At 42.2% G+C, this 27,651-nt stretch overlaps 1 protein-coding gene across 4 annotated transcripts in view; it reads left to right on the top strand.

The window, feature by feature from the left end:
• ASCC1 (activating signal cointegrator 1 complex subunit 1) overlaps nt 1-27,651 on the top strand; it is a 57,002-nt gene that overhangs the window by 17,813 nt on the left and 11,538 nt on the right. For 2 of the 4 annotated variants that reach the window (XM_032783315.2, XM_032783313.2), the window contains exons 6-9: nt 5,195-5,331; nt 9,638-9,757; nt 14,177-14,301; nt 15,761-15,840. In XM_032783315.2, the coding sequence (XP_032639206.1) occupies nt 5,195-5,331; nt 9,638-9,757; nt 14,177-14,301; nt 15,761-15,840 (462 nt within the window). Of the gene's footprint in view, nt 1-5,194; nt 5,332-9,637; nt 9,758-14,176; nt 14,302-15,760; nt 15,841-25,658; nt 26,880-27,651 lie in introns of those variants that run through there. The other 2 variants (XM_032783319.2, XM_032783318.2) reach the window with 2 other exon arrangements.

Here is a 27,651-nt window from a genome sequence, read left to right as displayed (position 1 = left end):
TAGGTGATGTCTGTGCTCGCCCACCGGGGAAGGTGGAGCCATTTTTTCATCAGCTGTCTGATGGTGCTGTCGGCCTTGTTCAGGGGCACCTTGGCCACGGCCGATCCCCTGAGGACAAAGGAGATGCGGGGGATCAGGAAGGTATTGAGGGCGTTGATCTTTTGCCAGAGGGCGAGCAGTGAGGAGTCGATTCGGGCCACGTCTCGCAGGATCTCTGCGATAGTGTCTTCAGGGGTCTGCTAGACGCGGACTCCTGTGAGTGTGCCGAGGTGTTGGTATATCTCTCCCTCTTCAAGGGAGGTCATGGACTCGCCCTGGATAAGAACTGCGAAGGCCGGACCAGCACCCTGGTGCCACCATCGACGTGGAGGGAGGCGCACTTTTTAGGGTTGAAACGCAGGCCCATCCACTCGGTGGCTTGGCTGGTGATGTTGAGCATTTGCTGGAGGCTTTCCGAGCTGTCGCTGACCAGGGCCAGATCGTCCACGTAGGCCAGAATGCTGATTTTCTTGCCATGCAGGTCGAAGCCGGTCGGGCCATTGGAGATGGCTCGGATGAGCGGTTCCATGGCCAGGTTGAAAATGATGAGACTGAGGGGGCATTCTTGTTTCACGCCATGGCGGATGGGGATGGCGTCCGTCTCTCCGTCCGTGGCACGGATGGTGGTGGTGCAGTCCTTGTAGAGGTCCCGGAGGATCTGGATGAAGGTAGCCGGCATCCCGAACTCTCCCAGGGTGGCGAAGATGTGGTGGTGGGGTATGGACCCGAAGGCGTTGGTCAGGTCGAGCCACGCTACGACGCACTGCCTCTTGGACCTCCTGGCCTCCTGGATGGCTGTCTGAAGGAGGAAGTTATGCTCGTAGCATCTCTCGGAGGACACGAAGCCCTTCTGGACTGAGCTGACGGTGCCCCTGCAAACTGACCACTCCGTGATCCTTGCCGCGAGGCAGCTGGCATACAGCTTGTAGATGGTGGAGCAGAGGGAGATGGGCCTCCAATTGCCGGGGTCGTCTCGATCTCTTTTTTTTGTGAATGAGGACGGTCATGGACTTTTTCCAGGAGCGAGGAACGTGATGGAACTGCTTGCATTTGGTGAAGATGGCAGAAAGCACCAAACAGCCGGGGTCTCGCTTCCTCAGCAGGTGGTAGCGGATGCCATCTTTTTCAGGGGCGGTGTTTTTGGTCCTCGTCAGCCTTGCCTGCACCTCCTGGGGGGAGAAATCTCGCTCCAGATCTTCCGTGAGGTCAAGCTGGGGCAACGGGAGAAGGCACTCCGGGCGTCACAAGTCAGTCTGGGCCTCGTTGTCGAACACGTCCTTGAAGTAGGAGTGGAGTCTCTCGGGCTGGATGGCACAGTATAAGGAGGTCCTGTCGAGGATCTCCCTCATGGCTTTCGGCCGGTTCATCCTGTATAGTTTCTGTATATGGGATGCAGCTGCTGGATCGTAGCGGCAGCTGACGTGCCCTCTCCTGCCTTCTCTGGCGGTATTGTTACGGCCCAGCGTGGGGAATCTGCGTGTGGCCTCTGAAGTCTCCCAGGGTTCCCCCCTTCTGGCAGCAATTTCCACAGAGAGTTCTGCAGTCAGTCTGTCTGTCTCAGGGTGTTGAAGGTCTCGAAGTCCTCAGCCTTTGCCAGTTCTCCCACCCAGGCAGATTGCCATGGAGTGGCGAACCTTGCTTTGGCACATCTGACAATGACTTTCTGTCCAGCAGAGGGCAGTGTTTGGAAGGCAGAAATATGCCAAAATCTTAGTAATGTTAGGTAGTGTTACTTAAAGGGAATATTTTAAATAGAAACTTCAGTATGTCTTTCAGGATTCCAAGTTCGTGAGCAGTGGATTGTTTTAGAGAGGCAGTGATTTCCTTTATTTTTGTTTGGCTGCCAATGTATTTTAAGGAACAGTAAGCATAGATGGAAGTGTTTTTTTTTAATTGGTTAACAGCTACCACTTTGCACTTACTTAGCACCTTATGTGCAAGGATCTTGAATCGTTTCACAAATTTTATTATGCCTCATTGCATCCATGTGAGCAGTGGTCAAAGTAGATCACAATAGGAGGGGGTATTCACCTATTTTTTTCCCTTGTCATCAGAGATATTTATATTGAGTGAAGTGGTTTTATAACAACTTGTGGTGATGGATGCAGCAAAGGGAAGAGATAGAATAAGAAGAAATGTATCTAAAAGAGGTTCATATTCCCAGGCCGTATCGTAGTCACCTAAACAAAAATAATGCTCTTGTGTCTGCAGTGAGTAGAGCTGCTAGTGTCTGCATTTCTACCTGGATGAAGTCTCCGTATTGATGTAAAACAAACAAAATGTGACACCTAGGAAAATTCCTGTGTTTTAGCAGATAACTTTTGCAAAATAGATTTTATGCATAATATGCCTTCCCCTGGAAGGGAGAGGTAGCTGGCAGGAAACTAGTATTTCTTCCTTCTCTTCTTCCTCTTTTTTTAAGGAGGAGAAGCAGCGGTGGTGATTTTCTCCCTTTTCCTCCTCCCTCTGTAGAGCAGAGAAGGCAAAGAAGATTTGTCCCCTTTTCTCTCTTCCCAGTGGGATATGAGAAGCTTGGGACAGATACTCTTCAGAGGAGAGAAGGCAAATAGGAGATTTATTCTTAGCTAGGACACCTTTTCTTGCACTATCAGATGCTGATGTAGCTGTACCTGCTGCTCAGGAACCTCAACCATGCACCAGCTCTTCTGATTTCAGATTCCCATGCCTAGTGAGTCTACACTTTATGAAACAGACTTAACCTGGGCAAGAGGAGGAAAGCTCTGTTGTACTGAATTTACCCAAAACCAGGGTAAGAGGAAGAGAGGGAGCTGCACTTCCTTCTGCTTGCCTCTCACTTTAGCCCATTCCTGTGACATAGGGAGCTGCTATATTCATTTTGCAGGTGGAGAAACAGTCACTCAAATTAAATGAGTTGTCCAGTTTGATTAATCGTGAGTATTGGAAATAGAAGTCAGGGCTCCTGGATCCCTATCCCTTGTTCTGAACACTACACCACACTCCCTTCTATATACACACAGTGGGCACTTGAGCTATGAAGTTTTCTTGGATATTTGGATGATGTCCATAGGGCACCATAGTGGTGAATGTTGATTTGGCCCATATCTTGTGGGTTCTTTCTCCCTTGATGTCCGTTTGACTTTCCTTAATCCTTGTACTGAATGTGTGCTGGGCTTCGGTTTCCTGTTAATTGTCTCTGCTGGCAGACTGGTACTGAGATATGATTGATGCCATTACTGAGTGCAGTTTTAAAAGAAAAATCAATGAAGTGCAGTGGTGTGGTAGTGGTTGCAAATGATAAATCATAAGCGGGGATATGAACAAGAGGGTTAAAATCTATCTGCATCTAAGTATACAGCTTCCGACCACTCAGTCCTATGACATTTGGAGGCAGATCTTGAAACTTTTGTTTTTAAGAAGACTCAGCTCAGATACAGCATCTTTTCATGGAAGATTTAGGATCTGTGGTTCTGCAACACAGGAAGGGTGAGACAAGGATTTCTGGGTAGGCCTGAGATCCTTGGGACTACACAGGGAAGATACTGTGGATCTCGGGCTGTTCACTGGGGTCCTCCTTATTCCCAGTACAGAAGACATAGGATACCCAGGTGATGTGCAGCCACTGGCTCTGCACTCACCAATCCGTATTCAGATGCCTTCAACTGGTGTTTGAAAACTGCAGAAGGGACAGCTCCTCAGGCCAATAGTAGGTTAGACAGCACAATATGCATTATCTTTTCACCCTTCACCATCTGCTTCATGAGATTAGGGTAGTTCTTCTCTCTTGCAAGCTACTTATTTATTGTGTTAATTTGTATTCTGTTCATTGTCATCTGTATGCATTACAGAAATTAAAATGAATTGTTGCCAACAAATAGAATCTGGAGGTAGGCTGGATTTATTCCATCTCCCACTCCATCCACTGATGGGCTAAATATCCTCCGGCTACAGACCTGAGTTAAAAACCAAAGAAACAAATCTCTTGCACTGCATCCTAAATATGTCTTAAAGCAGAGGGAGCATAGAGCCTTTTTCAGTTTCATTTTGGGGCCAGGCAGAATATAGAAAAGCTAGAGAACTGAAACCAAGTGTACTCTCAAACAGGAAATCCATTGTTACCTGTGCTTTTGAGATTGCTTCTCAAGGTAATTTCCTTTTGTTGAAAAGCTACTGCATTGGGTTGAAATATGCAGATGGTTTTGACACCACTGTGTCAGGATTTTGGCATTAATTCAGCAGTGAATTAATGAACAGCACACAAAGTGTTCTTTCCTCCTCCAGGACCTGAGAGTGCTGCCTCTAAAGTGCTACCAGGCTTTGTCAGCTTGTGACTGAGAGCAAGCTCCTGCATGGGATCTTGTGGTCTCACAGGTCACTGGACTGGCCTATAAGTACAAATTAAAAAAAACTGTGGATGTTGCAGTTAAGTATGAAAAATGCTGGGTGAAATGTGAGGTTTTAATCCTGTGTCAGGACTAAGGACCTGCTACTAGCCTGCTTACCTATTATTTAACCCTAGGCAGCCTAATCAGCAAAGCTGGGCCCAAATTGAGCCACGTGATTGGCGGTGAGATTTTCAAATCTACTCCTAAGATCACCAGCAGCATTAGGGTATGGGCTTCTCACAGCATTCGCCCATGGCTGCGATAGCTCCTGTGCTTGCTTATTCCCAACCTTGCTCCCACGCTGTTCCAGTCCTACTCCTACCTTGGGCACAGCCCTGCTCCTGCCTTGCCTCGCCTCTCTCCAGGTAACCTGACTCAGACGCTGGGCTCTGGCTCTGACTGCTAGCCTCTGACCCTGGGCTCCAGCTCCTGCTTCCTGACTCTTTGCTCTGACCACTAGGCACAGCTGCGCACATCCCAGGCCGTAACACCCTGACAGCGTGAGACGGGATACCATTTAAACATGTTAAAGAGGAGTTTTGAAGTATAGCTCTGAATCATGTGTAGAAACTTTAAAGGCTTCATCTCAGATAGTGAACTTTATTTTGAGCCAGGGAAATACATGTGCCTTTTCAGCGGTGTGGTAAGTATCATTTCATGTTCTCTTGGGGCTAATAGGATGGGCTTTTTAAGTTTTGGTGCTAGAAATTGTGACTTAAGTAGAAATAATTTTAAAATAATCTGTGTCATATAGTTGCCCACTAAATCTTTTTTTGTTACCTTTTCAATAGGATCATGGAGTCAATAGCAGTCTGTTCCAGAACCCAGCAAAGCTCCATCTTACTATTGGGACACTAGTGCTCCTGAATGAGCAGGAGACCCGGAAGGCATGCGAACTCCTGCAGAGAAGTAAAGAGGACTTTATTGAGTAAGTGAAATAAAAGCATGATGGGGCAGAGGGAGGGGCGTGGTCACTGAGTGCAGATTTTTGAAGAACCAAACTAGTTTTAGAACATGGGTAACTAATGCAGGAGAGATTGGTTCAGCTGTTTGTTGTAATTCAGCAGTTTCGAATCATTGTTTGAAAATCTGTAAAATACTGAAACATTTCAAACAAAGCCATTGAGAAGAAAGATGAGGACACAGTTGTATATTGCCTCTATAACTGAGGACTTTCTCTGTGTGCCAGAAACCTTGAGCGGTTATTTCTTTATATCCCAGCAGTCTCCATTATTTTACTATGAACACAGATTATTTTTTTCTTCTGCCAGCCACAAGAGCAGGAGGAATTCAATGTCTTAATGCTTTTTGTCTGCAACAGTCTCAGGCACGTTGCCTCCCTTTTGCCTGAGAACAGATGCTAATATACCTCAGGAAATGCATTTCAGGGGCAAGTAGCCCTGTGCAGAAAACCTTAAAGACAAGATGAACTGTATAAGTAATCAGTCTGAAATATTAGCTCAGTGCTGCTATGGCATTAAGATTGTCATAATTTCCATGTTAAAACCATAATATTTCAGGTTTAGAACTAGCTGAAAGCTTGGTCTAATGGGTGTTGTACTGAGATAATCTGACTACAACCCAGAAATATTAGACCGCCTGAGAGAGTTTTTTTTCTTTCTACCAAAATTTTGCAAAAATTTTTTAGTATACAAGACTATTCCTTGATTTTTAACAGCTGTGCTTGAGGAATTGTACATGCAGCTGCCATGAACCATCCATGGGAATCACACATGGCTAAAATTCTCATTACTGCTTTAAAATGAAGACTTCAGACTTTTACAGCATTATACAGAGTAAAAGTTAAATATGATTAAACACCCATGAAAGTTTCAGCATTCGTCTTATCAGGAGGGGTCTGCCTTTATATTACGAAGGCTACCATCTTCCTTGTAAACAAATAAACTCTGATAGAATCTTTCTCATAGATTGTTATGGGAAAAAATACTGTCATTTGAGTATTTTAATTCCTGAAGTTACTTCCTATACCCCCAAAATTAAATACATGTTGATAGTTTTGTTTTTAATTCACTTCTATTTATTTATATCTATATGCAGATGATGGATTTGTACACTCATGAAGATAAACAACACTCTCGCACATCTTTTTAGAATGAGTACTCCTAAGAAGTCTTTCCCCATTACCTGTATGTGCATACGCTCCTGGTCCTCCTTCCCTAACTTTTGGAATGGGATGTGGTGTGCTGGAAGAGAGAGGCTTACTTGCTGGAATGTTTCACTCTCTTTATTCTAGTTCAGAAGACGATCACAAAGGGGGTTTCACTAGCAGGTGCACTGAAGATAAGCTAACAAGATTAGTACAAAGTCATACATGCATCTTGTTAGCTTCTTTATATTACTTCTCCCTGCTTGCGATACTCCCTTTATATTCTAGGAGACTTTCCAATGGAGAGAATGGAGGTTAGCAACAGAGAAATCATTCTCCACCTCTCCCACCACTTCTCTGGTTTGTGAAGGGGGTTGAGGGGCATGCACATATGTACCCATAAGGAAAGAGGATACACTTCATAGGAACATAAGTGCGTGGGGAGAACAAATTATAGACTGTCTGTCTGTGAAGTAACTAAAAACGGTTTCAAACAAAATGGTATTTACTTTCAATATTTTTAAATACATGTTGAAAGTACTTAAAAACTGCACTCAATGTCAAGTGTTTGTCCCAATGAAAATCCTTCACAGTTATGCTCTTCACAGGGAAAAGAACAGCCTCTGTGAAACAAGTAAGTTTAATTATTTTTATTGTAAAATTTGTAAAAAGCCAGTTCCTCTGTGTTTTTGGTTTTTATTTGTATAGGTCATAAATGTTGAAAAATTACTTAGTGTATGGTTTAGAGCATGTGATGAATAAATAAAGTGCAGATTGAAATGTTTTTGTAGTACAGTGGTTGACTGGTCGATCCTGGGAAGTCTCCTAGCTGCTTCTGCCTGCAAGCACCACCACCGCAGCTCCCATTGGTCAGGAATGGGGAACTGTGACCAATGGGAGCTTTGGGGGAAGTGCCTGCAGAGAGGGGCAGTGAACAGAGCCACATGCCCCCTGCCCTCCTTCCCAGGGGCCACAGAGGCACGTTGCCCCCTTCTGGGAGCACAGTGGGGCGTGGCAGGCAGGGAGCCTGCCTTAGCCTTGCTGCACCACCAACCAGGAACTGCAGGCTGTAAGTCCCTCCCTCGGGAGGCCATACCCCATGCCCTAGCTCTGAGCCCCCTCCCAGAGGTTGCACCCCTCACCCGCTCTTGCACCCCAGGGTCAGCCCAGAGCCTCCTCCCACACGGCAAACCCCTTGGCCCCAGCCCCAGACCTCACACCCACTCCTGAGCCCCAGCCTGGTGAAAGTAAGACCGGGTGGGGGAGAACAAGCGATGGGGGGAGTGAGGGATGCAGTGGGCTGGGCTTTGGGGTAGGGGCAGGGTTTCGGGGAAGAGGCAAGATAGATCCTGGGTTGCCCTTAAATTTAAAAAGTGATATTGGGCATAAAAAGGTTGGAGACCACTGTTGTAGTAGTTCTTGACATGGTAAGATATCAGTTGCTGCTTTTCACACAGTAAATATTGTTTTAAAATACAAAAAACTCTCCCTCTAAACATACCTTTAAAGATAAGCACAATTGTTTCTTAAAGTTCTGTATGACGGTCACCCTGTAGAGAGGACCAGCCACAAGATCTGCACATGGCTTTAGTTCCCTTTAGGGTTCAGGGTTTTTAACTATAGCAAGGGCTTATGTGAAAAGAGCTGAGAAGTTAGTAGTTTATATAGAACCCTTTAAGAAAACTCAAATAATTAGAATATGATGAATAGCTGTTTTGGGGTAAAATGTAAAGCCAGATGGTTTGAAGTGGCTAAAAACATAATGTTCTCTGAAGGGGGAATTTCCTTATTTGAATAAAAGAATTTTTTAGTAAACTTGAATATATATTAATCCTTATATAATAGTGAAGAGGGTCACTCCCTTTATATGTTTTCTCTATTTTAGATTGTCTCCACTATATGAACTCTCAACACATGGGCAGTGTAAATAAAAGGATAGCATTTTAGTTTAAATATCAAATACACTTTCAGTCCCCAAAAAGTCCCAAATTCAGTCACTGAAGGGAAGAATTTTATAGGTTTATTTCAAGCAAAATCCTTTCTTTTTTTATTCAGAAAATATTTATAGCTGTTTCTGACACACAATTTCAAAGTGGGACCTTAATATTTTGAGGGAATTGATGATGATTATTCTTAAACAGGCATTTTTATGAATCTTATGGGTATTATATAATAGCATCAGTCCATATGCAAAACTTCCCCAACTTAGAGTTCTGTTGTTTGTGCGTTGATGATAGAGTATGAATTAGTCTGTTTGTTGAGCTCTCTTAATTATAACATCAGATATCCAGTGTACAATATAGGTCTCCATTTCAGCTCTCCAGTGGCATTTTCACGTCTTCTGAGGGTTCTCAATGCTTTGTAAACTTTTCCTCTGAGTATGTCTGTCAGCATGCAAGCAAATGGAGCCACCATTCTGCACTCAGCAGTAATCTACACGTAGCCAGGGACGCTCTAGAACCTGGCTTGTTATAAGAGAGAATGTTGGTCAGGGCCCTGTTAGCACCTACTCTCTCCAAAATACTTCAAGATAAATTCGGAAGAGATCACAGTTCAAGGCATCCTTGAAATGACAGCAGGCTTAGTAACGAAGCACCTACCATTTTATTACTGGACCGAATATAATGGGATATATATCAAAGACCTATTGATGCTTTAGTCCATTACTTTCTGTCCCAGAAGTGAGCGCTTAGCAACTGAGCCATGCTGAATTGTCGTCATGAGAGAGGAAGTCCATGCATAGGACCTGCAGAGTCAGAGGGCAAGGCTTTCATTCTGGATACAGCAGGCACAGCTGTGAAAGAAACTGGCCGCTCACCAGCACTGGCTAGGTTCCAGAATGGAAGTTGGATGTTGCGTTCTTGGAACTGCTGCGTTCCTGTCAGCATAACAAAGAGGGAAACTGTATTAGTGATTTGACCTGTAATGGTATTAGTGATTTGACTCTGGCTAACATTTTTACAAGCATTACTGCTTGACTTCTGTAGTAGTTGTGGGAGCTGCTAGTAAACTTGAATAAGGGTAAATGTAGCTTAAACAGTAAAACATGCGTTCACCTACTTTTGTATTCAAAATGGGTAAGTTTTTTTTTTTTTAAAAAAATATCTTGAAATTTTTTGTTTTTTAGCAAAATTGTTGGAGGCAAATCCCTGACTGTGGAGGTGGCAGGGTTAGAATACATGAATGATGACCCTGCCATGATCGATGTTCTTTATGCAAAAGTTTACATGAAGGATGAATCAGACAAGTGAGTTTCCTGTGCACTCTCTCTCTCTTTCATTCCACAGGGGTATGCAGACAGTACCTGGGGAGGCAGAAATAATGTTGTGAAAGCAAACTTATTGTTCTCTGAGCTGATGGGCAGTGCTGGAGAGCATCACACTAGCAATCCAAAAGATGAGGTGGTACCGCTTTCTAGCCGAGTGACGTTAAAGCTGTGATGTGTTTGGTCTTTAGATTGATTGTTGGTAGTGTTGCAGACAGATGTCATTTGTTTTTAGCAGTGTTAGTAGTTGAATAATGGAGTCAAGCAAAGCTGAGCTCATGCTCCCCTGTGCTGGGTAAGGGAAACGATGATAAGCAGGGAGGAGATGATGCTCATGGGATGGTACAGTGCGCAAGACAACTCGTTCCCAATACCCAGCTCTCCCACTGCAGGCAAGTCCCAATGATGTGTATTGATCTGATTACACTGACAGACTGTGCAAAATTAAAATATTCCTAAAACACAAGTATGTTTTAAGTTCTTATGGTTGTGAAGAAATCATGCCAAGTGTGACCTGGAACCAGATTATTGGTTTCTCTGTGTCTGTAGGCAACCTGAAACTTTAACTCTTAGCGGAGTATGAACTGTCCTTATACTTATAAGTGTTAAATGCTGAATCCTAACAAGGTCAGTTTGAATTTTAATATTTTTTAACCATCGTTTGCTGATCACATTCGTAGAAAATACCTGATGTAATGGCCCGTAAGATAATGTTGAGGACAGACTTTCTCCTTATTTTTGAAAAGCGCATTGTTGCACCATCCTTTTCCTTAGAGCCCTGTTGAAAGCGGGTAGGAGATGCATGAGTTCCTGTGCTTTCCGTGCTCATGAGAGGGGTAGGGAGACAAGTTGCTTTAGCTTTCCATTTCCTTGAGGCGTCACCTTTTGTCATCCTTCCTTTTATAAGCGGCTTTCCTCCTCACTGCAGTACAATGGAGAGCCAAAGAAGGGATCTGGAAAGGAAGCACAATTAGCAGTTAGGGAAAGGAGGAAGGAAGTTGGTGTTGAGAAGGATCTTGGGCCAGAGAAGAGGATCTGTTCTTGTAAACTCCTTTGCCCAAGGAGATGAATGTCTAAATGTCTAAGAAAGCTGGATTGAGGTAGGAGCTGGTATGGAGTACAGGCAGTGCCACGTTTACAATGGTGCCAGTGGCTCCGTGGAGCCAGGCCTATGCTCAGAAGGGGCCACTGCCTACTCCACTTGCACTGCGCCCCGAGACCCCGCTCCTCCCCCCACCCACCACTTGGTTCTCTCAACCAGCCTGCCTCCCGGCTGGCCAAGGACTCCTCTACACCCCCTAGCCCCACACCCCTGCTCCTCTCTGCCCCCTGGCAGGACACCAGTGCACCTCTGGCTCCAGGCCTGTGGGGCCCTGCCTGTCTCTCCAGAGCTGAGCCACCTGGGACTGGTGCAGACGCCTGGCCAGTCTCAGTATGGGGGGCTTGGCTGGACCCCACCAGGCAAGTGCATCTGGAAGGAGCCCAGCTGGGGCAGGCATTGGCCTGGCTGATTGCACCACTCCTGAAGGGACAGAGCAATTCATGGCCCTGGGACTGACCCTGGGACCAGCTCTGGCTGTGCTACCGGCTCAGCCCAGCAGACACAGTCACCTCCCAGCAGTGCCAGTGAGTGCAGCCATGAGGCAGGGCATAGGGGAGCGGGTCTCTGGAAAGTCTGGGGGGCGGTGCTGGGCTGTGACGGGGCAGGGAAGATGACTGTGGGGGGTGCTGGGCAGTTGTGGTGGGAATGTGGGCAAGGGAGTGCTGGGGAGGGGTGGTGGTATGCAGGGCACTGTACATTTCTGGAAGGGCTTTGGGTATAGTGGGTCCGAGGGGGCTCTGGTCATAGGGAGTCGGGGCATGTTGGGCAGGGGGCTCTGTGGTGTGGGGCCACCCCCCAAGGGGAAGGGGCATGGTGGCATCACAGGGCCACTGCGTCTGGCAACTGCCAGTTTGTAAATAGTGCCCTCCCACTGGTCTGGGCGGAGTGGGGCCACCCTCGTTATGCCATGCCCCTGACTGGCCCCTCGGTCTGGGGACTGACCTCCCTGCACCATGCTCCACTGCCTCAATGGAGGCCCACAAATATGTTTGGTGACAGGCCCACAAAAGGTTATCCGACGCTGAGTATAGGGTGAGAGTAAAGCTCAGAGCTGGGAAATTGAGAGTTACAGGGAGACTGTAACAGAGTGGCTCACCGTTTAGGGGCTGTAGGAACCACACCTGGGGGAGAGTGAAAGAGCAGGAGTCAAAGGGTGTTTGTATGTTCACAGAAGTGTGTCAGCCCTGGGTGCTTGAGGTGAGGGAATGAAGTGGGGCTGTGATAGTCACAGGAACCCCTAATGTGATTGAGCTGAGGGAGGAAATAAAGCCACAGTTGGTTGCTGGGAAATTTGACCAAAATATGGGGAAGCCCAGAGAATGGCAGGGTTGTATTAGTTTTCGGGAGAAGGGGACAGACACTAAAGCTGCAGTGAAAGTGGATGTTGCAGTCATGGCAGCACCTCTTGCAGCTGCCACGATGTGCAGTACAGCACTGGGAGGAGAGGACGTAGGAAGCCTGACTTATCAGCAGAAATTAGCTGTTATGGAGGAAGCCAGACAGCTAGCCCTGAGGGAAAGGAACGAGCTGGCCTGATACAGTGTCACTTGGCTTTTACACACAACCCTCCCCCTTCAGATTTGAAATCTGTTCTGCAGATAGAAAAGGAAGGGAAGACATTTATTTTCATGGAAGATCCTTGAAAATTGCCCACACTTCCTTTTTCATCTGGAAATGTCAAAGGATGTTTTTTTCGCCAGTTGGTGACCTCTAAGTAGTAGTAAATGGAACTATCCAAATCCCTCAATTTTGCTCTGATTAGAGAGACTTCTGTTGAATAACGCCAAGTGCCTCTTCTCCACTAAGAGCTGATAATGCTGATTCAAGTGGTGGTACTTTCTGCCCTAAGAAATATGTGGCAGTACAGAGTATTGCTTCTCAGTTACAAGGCTAGTGCTGGAAGAGGGATGTAATGAGGATAAGGGTATCCACATGGTTTGCTTTGCCAAATCAGACCCTTGGTCCAAGTTTGGTATCTTGCTTCTCGCAATAGCCAGTAAGTGAACCATAGAGGAAAGTTTACCTTCCTATTTCCTCCCATTCCGCATAAGGCACCTAGCTAACTGTACTGTGCAGTACATGGCAATGTCAAGGGTGGAGTTCCTGCCTGATCTCTGCATGTTCTTGATCAGCTTATGCTATAAAGCAGATTCAATTTCCCTGTCTTAGTTTGCGTAACCATAGATGTTATTAGATACTGCATATATACTGGCTCAGCCTAAGAAAGATCATGCTCTGATGCTTCCCACATGCCAAATACTCCCATTATAATTCATTCTAATTTGTTATATTTCCTTGATTAACTTTATAACATAGTAAAGCACCAGTTTTACTTGAGCTATTCCTTGTTAATTTGTTTTAGTATTGTCTATAATGATATTCATTTAATCTTTGTCATTGCTAATTGTAAAAATCACTGATGTAAAGCCAGAAAGTAAGTGACTAAAACCCATGACAATCAGTTTGAGTGTGTTGAAATTATCATATGGCCAGTGGAAGCGTATGAGGCAGCACAAAGCCAGTAAGTAGGCTGTATAGTTGAATTCTGACGGCTCAACAAGTGATATTTGGAGTTAATCCAAATACTGCTCTATGTCTGTCTTCCTAATTGGAATTGAGACCCCCAGGTTGTGGCATCTAGTTGTGAAATGGGGAACTATCAAGTGAATTGTATTCATGGACATGGATGATGACCATTTAGTATGCTTGTATCTTGTTTATGGATAGGAACTTTGGGTTGTATTGAATGCTCACTGCCTGTAGTGTGGTGAGGCATTACTTACGTTGTGAAGGGAGAACAGTATGAAAAACCTGCAGCTATTTAGAAAAATACATCCTTCAAATTCCAATATAATCTACCGCATCAGATCGTATAAATGTCTTAGTGTGCCAATATCCTCTTCCAATGAAATATTTGTAACAGAATTTATTATCCAGGAGCCTTTGCAAACAGCCAGAACTTTTATATTTGTTTCCTTATTTGCATGAGCTTTCCTTTTTCCCAGTCCCCTCAGACATTACCAAAAAAGAAACAAAAATCTCTCCTGCCTCTAAATACAAAAGCAATTGAGTAAAAACAAAAAGAAGGAGGTAGTCTTGCCTGGCATGATTTTGATTAGTCTGTTATCTTTCCAATAGAGTTTCAGTCTGTATTTCCTCTTCACATACTGAGACTTAATTTTACACATACACTACCCTCTTGGACAAGAGAGTAAAAGTGGGCAAAACAAGTATTTTTCTCTTGGCTTTGTAAAGTCCTATTTCTCCCCTCCCTCACCCCCCCCCCCCCACTTTCTTAGGTTACAGCTAATAGCTGATAGACTCATGGAACAGTTTGTGACCTCTGGGCTGATGATGAAGGAGTGGGACAGGGTGAAACTCCATGCTACTATCATGAATACTCTCTTCAGGAAAGACACAAATGGTGAGTATCTTTAGAACCCTTCTGGAAAATCTGAACTACAGTAGTACCACTGAACAGGAAGTGCTGTGTTCCCTGGTATTGTGTGTCTAGGTATTGCTGCAGTTCACTTCATAGCATTCATTGGCTCTGGGCCAAAAGATAGTAGGTTCAAGTCCTACACTAGTACACTCATGTACACTGCCGTTGCATTCAAGTGCAGTAATAGCAAGTGTGCTGCATTATTGTTTGACCTTTGATGAGAAGCTAAACCATGGCCCTATATAATCATCTCTGGGGGAGAAGTTAGATTCCATATGACCTTTGAAAATAGTTCCATTGTTTTCATCAATATTCCCTTTCTTGTTCAATGAGGTTCTGCTGTCCAAGGCTGAATATGAGCTGTTGCTGAGTGCCTAATGTCTGCTATTTCTGCCAAAATAGTATTTGCACTGGCAGGCTGTAACTTATTTCTTATCTAACTCATTACTTTATAAAGCACTCCAAGATGGCTTGCATATGGAAGATGCTATGTAGTAAAATCAGACCATAGGGGTATCAATTGGGCATTGAAAATTAGTGGAATTTTTTTGACTATTTCGGCCTTAATCTTCCAGTGCCTGAGTTCACCAGCTGTAAAATGAGGATAGTAATACCACCTGTTCTCAGACAGGTGTTCTGATGATAAATTCATTGTTGTTTGTGAAGCACTCAGATACTGTGGTAGAAGCACCATAGAAATGTCTGAGGAAATGAATAACTTTGTATTCAATGCAGCAGGGTTTGGATGGTCTGTGTTAAGTGAGGTCTTGGACCATACATTAAATGTTGATAAAAAGAAATATTGAATAACTATCCTTCACTGAATGAGGTAGAGATGTCTTATGGAAAAGATAGCATGTGATCACATACTTGAAGACTGTATTATTGTGCATACACACAAAGTTACAGTTCCTAACATTTCTGGACATGACTGCAACCTTAATATTTAATTTATTTCTTTTGTTTGTGTGTTTTTATTTTTATATATCTGTGTGTGTGTGTGTATATATATATATATATATATATATATAATAAAATTAAAAAAAAAAGGTGCAGGGACATCTCAGAGGCTAGTCCAGATTTTCTAGATGCTGTCAAGAATGTGCTTTGCATTACAATCGTATACTCAGTAAGTTACTTTGTGGTATCCCAGGAGATGCATGAGCTTGTCATTGCTAAATTTCTGACAGGCCAGAGAAATTGGAATCTGCTTTCCCTGACTGATTCTATTACATTGTGCTGTCAGCCTTACAAAATCCTCACAACAATATTTGTGATTTAGGGTGTTTCCTTTTTAAATTAAATTGCAAATTTTGCACACATAAAAATGAAGTGAGACTTGTGTACGAAATATTTTATTAACTGGATACATAGACTTTGGGGGGGAAGAGAGTGCAAAGTATCATCCCATCTGAAGTGCTTTCTCATGACTTTTTCACAGTTGAAGAGCAAAATAATGCAACTACAGGCAAATCATCTTTCAAGGAACGGGAGACGTTTGATGGCCGAAATATACTGAAGGTCAGTGCTAACTGGACATTGTGACTTAGCTGGTTTGTGGTACTGTATGTACAAAATAAGGTGAAACTTCACTTAAAAAATGTATCTGTGTTGTGTACTTGATCTCCAGGGGAAAAATCAGTTTTAAAAATAAACAAATCTAGATAACTAATAATTGGAAGTATTGTGGTAGTTATACATGCCTTAAGGCCAGTGAGATTTTAGAACAAAGAAGGATGCATGTGGAAAAGATACTTTATAGGCATATATGTTGTGGTTTATGGTAACAGTGCTTACCCTTGGAGACTTGCACCCATATTTTTCCATAGGTCAGAATAAAAATTTACTTTGTTGCGCTTGTTGTAGTCACTAGTTAATACTCCCATCAATTAAACCAGTTGTCACAGCACACATTTTTATCATGAATTTTTGCTTAAAAAAATAAAAACATCCAGGATTGGAATAGCGGGGGGGAGGTCTCAAGTCAGGATTGAGAGCATTGACAGTAATCTGACAGAGTCCAGGACTGGCATACCAGACAATGCAGGTTTTAGCCAATGAAACCCCCAAGAGTGGAAGGACGCTGTGGCATTAGGTTTTAGGTAGGAATCAAGACACATCAAGGGACTTGCAGGCATGTGAGGAGGAAGAGCTACTGGGAAATCATAGCAGTGTTTTTGTTTTGCAGGATCAATGTATAATTTAATAGATGTTGGTGTTAAATGGGTAGTTTAATGAATGGTGGCTTAAAGACCGGGAGCGGAGTTGTACTCTCATGTATCTACATCCTAGATGGCAGAGGATAAAGGGTCAGTAAATGGAGTAGAGCTACTATCCATCCCAAAATGTTGTTGTGAACACTGCATCATGACTCAGCATTGCTGTATATTGAAGTGACATTGAGGCAATAAGAACACAACCATTGCATTGCTCTTGATGTGATCTAAGATTGTGATGGGCTCCCAAAATCCTAAAGCTGGCTCTACAAACAGAGGCATGTCAGAAGTGAGGTGTACTGGCATGTCCAAGGGGGAAGCTTCCAAGGTACCAGGCCACATTATGCCTAGTTTAAACCACATTCCCAGTCCTTCATTACATAAAGATTAAACTTGTCCTCAGATTTTAATGAGAGAGAGAATCCAACTATCCTTTTTTCTTTACATTTTATCCAAAAAGCCTCAGTGCTTTTTAAGGAATAAAAGATGCTCCCTCTGCTGGCCCCACAATTTATAGATTGCTGCACTACTGTGTCTTAGGGACTGTCTGCTCCAGTGCTGTATGGTATGTAAAAGCAGGGAAACATATCCGGTCTATGACAAATGTCTATTTCTCATTCTGCTGCACTCTGAAATATGAGACAGTGTCTTTTTAAAACTCCCAATTGATTTGTACTGTTTTAGCAAGAAGAGCTACTGGCTGTTGGAGCATGAAAAGACTGTTGATAACTACTTCAAAGCAAGTTTGTTGTAAGAAATGTTGTCATTCTCCTCTATCCCCATCACATTCCTGAACCTGGTCACTCAGTATTTCCCTTTTGTCAGCCATGTGCCTGTAGCAACATCTGTTGGCACTGATTCATTATATGACTCACAGTGGGCTGCAGGCTTTTCAATAGTAGAGCCCTGCCAGAACCAGCCATCAATCCAGTGATGCATTCCAACTCGACCTTGCAGGGATGTGCTGATTCTCTTCCCACATCCCCACTCCCCTCATTTCATATACATTATTTACACTCTTCTCAGAAGTTGCCCTTTTGCAAAGTGGCTTCATTAACTTCTGAAATAGGATCTGATTGACAGGCTGATAATTAATATACTGCCACTACTCATGCTGGTATTCCGGGGCTATTCTGTTGTCCAAGTGCAGTGTGCTATACAAACTTTCTCTTTCTGTACTCCCCAAACTAGATCCTCAAGCATTCTCTGAAATTATTTGGTTTGATAGCATTGTTTTCATAAAGGAAGTTGGTAAGCAGAGTGGGGAAATAATACTATAGAAATGAGCTAAATCATCACATTGGAAAACTTAGTTTTATTCTACCCATCCTAGTTCTCATTGTGCAAACAATACCACAGCACTGTTCATCATAAATGAGAGACTTTGTTTGGTAGAAGCCAAAGACTGGAGTATTAAGGGACACTGCAGGTCTAGATTGTGGTTCACTGTCACAGTCATATGGAGACTCAGGGCATGAAAGGCAGGGGTAATGCAAGTCAAGGTTGATGTGTGTGCTTGCAAAGAACTTGCTTACGTCTAGACAGTGTATTTAATCTTATTTCCTGAGGAAATATTTGGCAGTCCTGTATTCACCCCTGGTGCACTATTGTAATAATCTTTGTACAAAGTATGCCTTGTAAGGTGTCTTTTGAAAACTCAGAATGTGCTGGTTGGTAGTGTCCTGATAAAATGTGTAGCAGCGTATGTAAAGTTATGAGATTCCGCTGTAGGGTGTTACTAAGACTTGTTTCAAGTCTGGGGAGTGTTCAAACCAGTTTCTCCGAGACAGAGGGCAAGCTGATGCCTCAGCCAGGTGTAAACAAGGTCAAATGGGCTATCACCTGTTAAGGACTGGGAATGTGCTGGTGTCACACTGCAGTGTAATTCAAGAGTGTCTGGCTGCAGCACTCGTACAATATAGCTGGGAGTGACGTACATGCGGGACACTGTGTGAGAGCAGTCCGGGAGTGGTGACTACAGCAGCAAAGCAGTGTAAAGGGCACACCATGTTAAAGGTGTTCATCAGTCTAGATTGTACTCTGGGCATGTCAGAATATTAATAATTTAAACATTGTTTTCTCACCAGTTTTTGGAGAGTTAAACATATCACTCTTATTAGCATTAATAAAGATTATCAGTGTCAGTACCATCCTACCCTAAACAGAGAATAGATCTCTTAGAATGAGTGCATTTGGAAAATAGTTACTTACATCTTGAAAAGCATTTTAATGAAAAAGGCTCCCCACTCTAATTGATGCCAAGAGCCCAGTTTGATAAACATTCGTCTGCACAAGGATAGCTCAGTGGTTTGAGCATTGGCCTGCTAAACCCAGGGTTGTGAGTTCAATCCTTGATGGGGCCACTTAGGGATCTGGGGCAAAAATCAGTACTTGGTCCTGCTAGTGGAGGCAGGGAGCTGGACTCAATGACCTTTCAAGGTCCCTTCTAGTTCTGAGAGAGAGGTATATCTCCCATTATTATTTTATAAATATATAATGGTTATAATTTGCTAGTACATCTGAAATAAAGAAGGTCCAAGATAGGATGGAAAAGCATCTAGATTCTTGTTGAATGTAAATTGAGTGTTTTTTTGTTTTGTTGGTTGGGGTAGTGGTAATAAAGGAGTAATTGCAGTTATCTTTAAAGAAGATGGTAACTAACTTTGGGTAAGTAAATAGATTAACCTTGACACACATTATATTTCTGTTGCATATTAATAGGTACATAGGCAAAAAATCAAAGGGGACAGTTGGTGGGATGCAGCTGTGAAAAATCAACTGAATCCTATCAGAAAAATTAATCTCTAAACAGAGTGAAAGAAAGTAAAAAGATAATGGAAACTACTAACCAGTTCGTTTAATGGCTAATCTCTGTCATGGGCAACATATTTGAAGTTACGATAGAGAAGGTTAGCCTTGTGCTCTTTAAAGACTTCTGAAAGCATGTTCCACACCTCGACCCTCTCAAATTTTGGGAGTCACTTCAGAGTCTTAAATCTTGGGTCGAGTGCTGTAGGTATTTCTAGAAATCTCACATTGGTACCTTCTTTGCGTTTTTCAAATCTGCTGTGATAGTGTTCTTAAAACAAACATGCTGGGTCATCATCCAAGGGTGCCATAACATGAAATATATGGCAGAATGTGGGTAAAACAGAGAAGGAGACGTGCTATTCTCCTTCAACGAGTTCAGTCACAAATTTAATTAACACATTTTTTTAACGAGCATCATCAGCATGATAGCATGTCCTCTGGAATGGTGGCCAAAGCATAAAGGGGCATGCAAATGTTTAGCATATATAACGTGTAAATAAATACCTTGCAACGCTGAATACAAAAGTGCCATGCAAACCCCTGTTCTCACTTTCAGGTGACGTTGCAAATAAGAAGCAGGCAGCTGTATCTCCCATAAATGTAAACAAACTTGTTTCTCTTAATGATTGTCTGAACAAGAAATAGGACTGAGTGGACTTGTAGGCTCTAAAGTTTTAATTTATATTATTTTGCTTTTTGAGTGTAGTTATGTAACCAAAAAAAATCTACATTTGTAAGTTATACTTTCACCATAGAGATTGCACTACAGTACTCATATAAGGTGAATTGAAAAATACTATTTTTTATCATTTTTACAGTGCAAATATTTGTAATAAAAATAATATAGTGAGCACTGTACACTTTGTATTCTGTGTTGTAATATAAATCAATATATTTGAAAATGTAGAAAAACATCCAAAATATTGAATACATTTCAATTGGTATTCTACTGTTTACAGTGTGATTAATCACGATTAATTTTTTTAATCACAGTTAGGGGTTTTTTTGAGTTAATTGTGTGAGTTAAATGTGATTAATCGACAGCTCTAATTGTAAGGTCTTCTGGGCAAGGACTTCCTCTTATTGTATGAATAGTACCAAGTGTGGTGAAGCCCTGATCTCAGTTGAGGCTGTAGGTTCTGCTTTAATACAGATGATGAAATAGTATGTTAAGGGACTGCATCTGCCTACATTTGAGGGGAAAAAATATATTTGATTGATAAACAAGAACTAATGAAAAACAGATCTTGCCAAGTGAATGTGATAGTATTCTCTGCTATAATTTTATGTTGGTGGCCAAGAATGTGCAGTGGACATAATATGCAGTATTTGGATTTCATTAAGACATTGAATATAGTACCACATTAAAAAAATGTATTATGAGATAGGAAAAATAACTGCCTAGGTAAAAATACAATAACATGGATTTAACAGCTGCCTGCCTGCCTGTGAATAGAATAATAATAGTACCACCTCCAGATAGGGAATGTTTTTCATGGTGTTCCACAGCAATCAGTGTTTGGAGTTACACTGTTTAGTTGTTTGTTAATGATCTTGAGGAAACAGACTCTGTTTCAAGTTAAATTTACAGACAATACAAAATCAAAAGGATAGGAAATATACATAAGGAGTCATCAAAACTGCGGAACAGTCAGAAAAGATTAGAGATTTTTCATTGCAGTCAGCTAGGTGATACACTATAAATAAATCCAAAGTAATACATTTGGGGATAAATGGTAACCAGTATAAAGTGAGAGATAACTATTTAGAAAGTTTTGAATCAGAAAAAGACAGGGTAAGAGAGAAACTGAACAGAAACCTATAATGCAGCATTATTATATTGGGGGGAGAGGAGTGGAGCTAGTGCTTTCTCAAGTATATTTATAATAATAATAATTGGAGATATACCAATCTCCTGGAACTGGAAGGGACCTTGAAAGGTCATTGAGTCCAGCCCCCTGCCTTTACTCGCAGAACCAATTTTTTTCCCAGATTCCTAAGTGGCCCCTCAAGGATTGAACTCAGAACCCTGGGTTTAGCAGGCCAATGCTCAAACCACTGAGCTATCCCTGTCCCCCTTCCTGATCTGTTTTTCTTTGTTTAAAGAAGAATCAAAAGCAAAATTTCAAAGATGGTAATGCCACTTTGCAGAGTACAGAATATTGCATTCAGTTCTAATCCTTGCATTATTTAAAGGATACTGAAATGCTATACTGGATTTAAAAAGGGCAATTAGAATGACACTACGCTTGGAAGACAGTTTTGAATATGAGACAGTATAAAAGTTGATCAGCAATCTGGGAAAAGAGTTAAATGTAGGTCACTGTATAAATACTTTCATTGAAATAACATCCGTGATGAAAAAGGCTTATACACATCACCTGAGTATGGCAAAACAAGGAGCACTGTTCTGAAGTGGAAAATGAGAATTCATACTAGGCATTGAGAAAAAATGTCATTTGTTAGAGTTGTCAGTCATTAAAGTAGACTAAAGAGGAGGTCACTGGAAGTATTCAGAAAAGCTGAGACAAGTCACGTGAGGGGAAAATATAATGGATGAAGGTTGTACTAGCTAGCCTGACTGGTCTTTAGCTTTGCTATGTGACTTGATGACCATGTGTCAGTAGACCAGGTACCTGAGTTTCAGAGTTTCTGAGCACCCTCTACTTCTGTTGACTTTAGTTGGAGTTGAGAGTGCTCCGCAATTCTGAAAATCAAGCTCTAGGAATTCAGTAGCTCTCCTTCCTGGTTCTTCTTCTCCTTGCCCATCTCCTCCTTGTTACTCCAGTGGACATCCCATCTCTTAGTTTCCCTGAAATCACTATTCTGCCATAGACAGCAATCACCAGCTTCACTACTTTGGTGTTCAGGAGATGGTTTTCACCAGTAACTGTCAAGAGTTGAATTACAATGGTTCCTTAATAGAATACAGAGACATAGTGTTGAAGTACATGAAAAAGAACAAGTTGATTAGGAAAGGGAGGTGGTTTATCCAAAAGGCATCTGGGTCCATTTGTATTATAATTTCCTGAATCTGTATGAATTAACTCAGTGGTTCCTAAGCTGTACTCTATGGACCACTCATGGTCTGAGTAGAGTTGGCTGATTGTATGCTGGTGGCAGCTGCTCCTTGTTTCCAGTTGCTTCTAGACATCCAACCTCTTCATTGCAAAAATAAGCATAAACAATTGTGAAAGCTGCTGGAAATGGGTCAGCCTAGCTGCATATAAGCATTTGCTGTAGTTTGTACTGCATGGGGCCAGAAGGATGTTGCACAGTTGTTCCTGATTAGGAGGAGAGGTGGGCTGCAAGTGACCTCTGTTGGTAAGAGGTGGGTCACTCTTTGGAAATTAATAAGTTAATTCAGGAGTTGTGAAACTTTTCCAAAGACATGTTCAACTCTGTATTCACTAGTTTTATGTATGGTAGACTTTAGAAAGTTAGCAACTCGTAAATGTGCTGGTGTTTTCAAAGACAACTAGTAATTCAGTTAATTCTGAGACACACTTGTATTATTTGTTGGTTTGCAAAGTGCTTTTCACCATAGCAGCTAGGCCTTATTTATATAGTTGAAGTGAATTTATTTTATAAACTGACGAAGAAGAGAGAGAATCGGAACCTAAAACAAATGTCTTGCATTGTGCCCTGAACATTGCAAGATTTGTGCTTGTGAAGGAGAGTGAATTTCAATGGGAAAGGCCTCCACTGAGAGAGCCCCTCAGCTGACCCCAAAGAGTCTTGCCTTTAGAAACAACAGCAAGCACCTATCAGATGAATTTAACTGTCATGATGGAGTATGTCTGACTGACTACCTTCCCATTGCCCTTAGTTTATGTATCACATGCTCGTTGTTGATGCAGTGATCCCACAATTTCACAATGAACTGTGATTTCATAGAACAACAGTTGAGGAGAAGGAACCATCTGTTATATTTCCAACCAGCCTGTGAATTTTTCACATCTGCCAGATACTAAAACATAACTGGGAGATAAATAGAGCCTGAAGTAGTTTTTTCTTCTTCCTTTAAAAAAACAAAACAAATAAAGAAACAACAAAAGATGGCAATGGCAAGAAGAAGGTCCTAAATCGCTGTCAGTAATCTTTGGCCTCTCTGTGAACCAGACTCAGTCCTCAGCTGTTCTAGAAATCGCTGTGGTGGAAGCCCCAAAAGAGTTGTTTGCAGGCCCCTAGTTCTGGAGATGGTTCTGTGCCAACTGCTTTAAGCTATATCAACCCCTGTAACAGCCCTAAAACCCCAGCATGCAAGGTGGGGATCACTGAAGTCCTGGAGTACTACAACCACATCCTCCTCAAGCTGGGGCAGGAAGAGAGGTGGCATTAATTTAAATGTAAGTTGTGTGGCAGATCCCCTGCATAGCTTTGAAAAAATCTCAATCTTAAAGCTGTATTTAGAGACCTAAATAAATGGTTTATTTTTCAAAAGTGTGGAGCATGCTGCAGCTCCCCATAGACTTTGCTGGATCCTGTTGGTGCTGAATGTTTTTGAACATTTATTCATTCATTCATGTATCCAAATGTTGGCTTTGCACCTGTGTTTAAAATGTTGGCTACTGTATTAGCTATACTGATGGTATGTTTGTGTATTTTGGGATTATTGCATGAAATTTTGTGCAAAACACCCAATGTTATATAGTGCTTTCTTATTTTTATAGCAAATACTTATTTCTTTGCTTTTGTATGTGCTTTACTGCAGTCCACAAATTCTACCCTCCCATTCTTAATAAGTAATGATAACTTTCCAGTAAAAACTGATTACATGTTTAGTGCTTTAAAAGCCAAAGCATAGCTTATTTAATAAGAGGCTGATTTTAATTTTATTTCCTTTTATTTAAGAAAATATGTAAGTAGTTTTGTGCTGTGGTTTACACTGAGATTTTTTTTTAAAAACTCAGTTGTAATAATTTCATGTTTATTTGCTGTATTGCAGAACCACTTAATAGAATTGAGAAAGAAATTAATGATGAATTTGTGATAAATTCTGGTATTTGTATTTTGCATTGTATATAAATTGAGAAAATAGTAAATGGATCATTTGAATTTTTATGATGCTAGACGCTCTACCACACTGAAGTCCATATTGCTTCATTGTATCTGATAAAATATGTACATGCATATCTTCTATGGCCCCATCAGAAATCTAGAATTTAAATAACATTTAAGGGTTGTTCATCACCTTATCAAGAGCATAAGGATTACATTGCATGTCACTGGGGAAGAGGGAGTGGGTCAGAGCCAGATGTGTGCTTGCAGAACAAAACAAATGATCCAAATCTCTATCTGACATGTTTGTTCTTTGTCTTTCTGATTTTGAAGTCCTGGTGTGAGATGTGCTTGTGAAGGTAAAATGCCTTCCCTCTCTTCCACTCCCTGTAATTTTTTTTCTGTTTGCTGTGGAACTCCTCTGGAGCACCTCTTAATCATAGAACACCTGTGTAATAATTAAACATGTTCATCATCTGGCTAGCATGCCTTAAAAGCCATTAAAAGGGAGCAGCTTTCTAGTTTTGACAGAAGGTGGTGTGCATTATAAGGAGCTGCCTCTCTGGATCAGCACCTGTCTGCCTGCTCTTTCTGCAGTCCTACATTATTGCTGGAAAGCTTCCAAACATCATTAAACCTCTGTCAGATGATCATTGGGGTAACAGAGCCCGGAGTGAATAATAACTAGAGTAAAACCATTTTTGGCACTGAAATGCTTCAGAAAACATATTTTGAATGTGAAAATAGAAAGCTGTTAATTGAACAAACTTCCCAGAATTTGACATGTTGCCAGGTTGTATGCTTGATTGCAAGTTTGTATCTTTTCTTCCATGTGCTAATAGAGAGCAGGAGCAGCCAAATTTACTGATGCTCCGAGCTACATTCAATAATCTTCAGAAATTCAAGATCCTCAAGACACGCACAACCTGCCCCGTGGAGCAGTGTTACTGGGATAAGGGGCTAAAGCCCTTAGATCATATCTCTCCTCCTCTCTCCCCTCTGCCCCCGCCGTAGGGAAGAATCCCCTAGTCCCATCACTCCCTGCAGGGCAGAAGCCCCAAGTCCCCCCGCCCCCTGCATTCTGGAAGGTGAAGAATGTGTGTGGGGGGGGTATGTGGTGGTCTCAGTGAGCTGCACTTAACTGTAAAAGAGCCGCATGTGGCTCATGAGCCACAGTTTGGCTACACTTGTTCTAGAGGATTAAACTGAAGTTTAGGTTTGGTCACAAATTAAATGAGTTTGGCTTTCTCTCAGCATAGTCTTTAAGGGCATTTGCCCAAACTTTACTACTACTGGCAAATTCTTCTCTAGACAGACTTGCTAGGAACAGCAGGGGCGCAATAGAGAGCTAAGAAGAAGTTGCAGATCTGTTTGGGTGTTCCAAGTGGAAAAGGTGAGTGATACAAATTAGGATTGAGGTGCATTAGACAGCTCAGTGAGGGCCCAGAACTGGAATAGCAGGGTGTTTACATGAAACACTTGAGGTTCACTTGCAGAGCTGTGTGGGGACAGATGGCAAAGTGCAAGCTAGATGCTTCGCAAAGCTGTACTGTATTTAGAGCTGTCTGTTGCGCACGTTCATGAACTGTAAAATTCACCTCCATTTTTATAAATCATTTTTGTCTTGAGTGATTTTTGCCATCAATCACTTTGCTCTACTAGTCCTTCCGCTCTTCCTTGGTACCTATATCAGTTGTCTCAAGGGGAAGATTGTATCCTCACTACCTTTGCTGAGTTTTATCCTTTGGTTGGTAGGGAGACATACTTAGCTAAGTGCTCTATCCTCTCTTGTCTATATTGGTATCATGCTTCTGGTTTAGCCAAATTTTTCAGAGTGATAAATCATGATATACTTTGCTCTTCTATAGCATATTCCATCACAAGCTATGAAAATACTGTACAAACATTAATTACATTTTACAGTACTCCTGTCAAACAGATAAGTAGCATAATCTTCATTTTGCAGACTGATAGTCTGAAGTATGGAGAGACTTTGATTTGCCCAAAGACCCCCAGAAAGTGCCTTCTGATCTCTTGACTTTGATTAATTTGCAGAGCATCCTTTTTCGTCTAGGAAACCATTCATCCTTTTGTGTAGACCTTTGCTCTGGAGTGGACTTTGAAAAAGCTATAGGTGGATTAAAAATTAATGAATAGATTGCTTTATGCTGTTGGTTCAGATTTTAGAGGGGTTGTATTCGTTTTAAGAAATGCCACTGGATCTTCTCTGCAATTTAATGGGCTAGCTAATGTATTGGTGTTATTTAAAGGGAAATGCTTCCCTAACCTACTGCTACATTTCAGAGACAGGAGAGTTTTAATTTCATCTAAGTTTAGATTTTTCTAGTTTTAAAGGCTGTCTCTATCACTGGGCTCTTGTACCCCACTAACTGGGCACTGCTTGAGGTGTCTCCAGAGAGGGGAAAGTCTGGTGGCTATACAGTTCTGAACAGAATTTCTGTTCTCCCAGCTTCTCTGAAAATTAATATGGGACCGAACCTTCTGCACTGACCAGCCAGATGCTTTGGTAAAATCTAGGATTGGTAAACACCTTGCTCTGCCCTGCACCACCACCCCCAAACACACACAACCCCCTGCCCCCCATGCTCTTGAGGATGGTGACCTTCCACACAGGATTCTGCTTGGCTTGTTGTGTGTTCATAATCAGGCGAGCAGATTAACATGCGTCCAAAGAAGTGGGCTGTAGCCCACGAAGGTTTATGCTCAAATAAATTTGTTAGTTTCTAAGGTGCCACAAGTACTCCTATTCTTTTTGCGGATATAGACTAATATGGCTGCTACTCTGAAACATGCAGGTGAATGTCTGTCGTGCTGCTTTCCAGCATCACACCTGCTGGTGCCTTGGAACTTGTCTTTTTAATTCTACTTTGGTTTTCAGTGATTCTTTCATATACTTGAATGCAGCTTCTGATTAGGACCAGCTAAGTAGTGGATGTGGTTGGGGAAGTTGGTGGCTGCAGTCACAGTATGTAAAACAGCTGACCCTTTCTATCTGTAAACCCCCGCTTTTGAGCCTGAATTTGATATCCTAGCATAAGCAGTCTCTGCACGTCTCCATTGCCTGACATTTCTGTCCACGGATTCCCAGCACTGTGCCTTGTGTGTGCAAAGTGCTGGTTTGCTAACTGCATGGTGCATTTCAGAATTTCATTTTTGTAAGAGATGCACACCAGCAGGGATAGAGCAGAGTCATCCTTGCGCACTGCATATGTGTAAACTCCACTAAGCAATTTTAGCAAATGTGCAGCACCTTCACACTGGAGAGAAAAGAGATTGCTCTATT

The sequence above is a fragment of the Chelonoidis abingdonii genome, chromosome 15 (genome assembly GCF_003597395.2).
Source record: "Chelonoidis abingdonii isolate Lonesome George chromosome 15, CheloAbing_2.0, whole genome shotgun sequence".
Lineage (NCBI taxonomy): Eukaryota > Metazoa > Chordata > Testudines > Testudinidae > Chelonoidis > Chelonoidis abingdonii.
The sequence above is the reverse complement of the archived record's forward strand: the minus strand, read 5'-3'. Positions and strand labels throughout refer to the sequence as shown.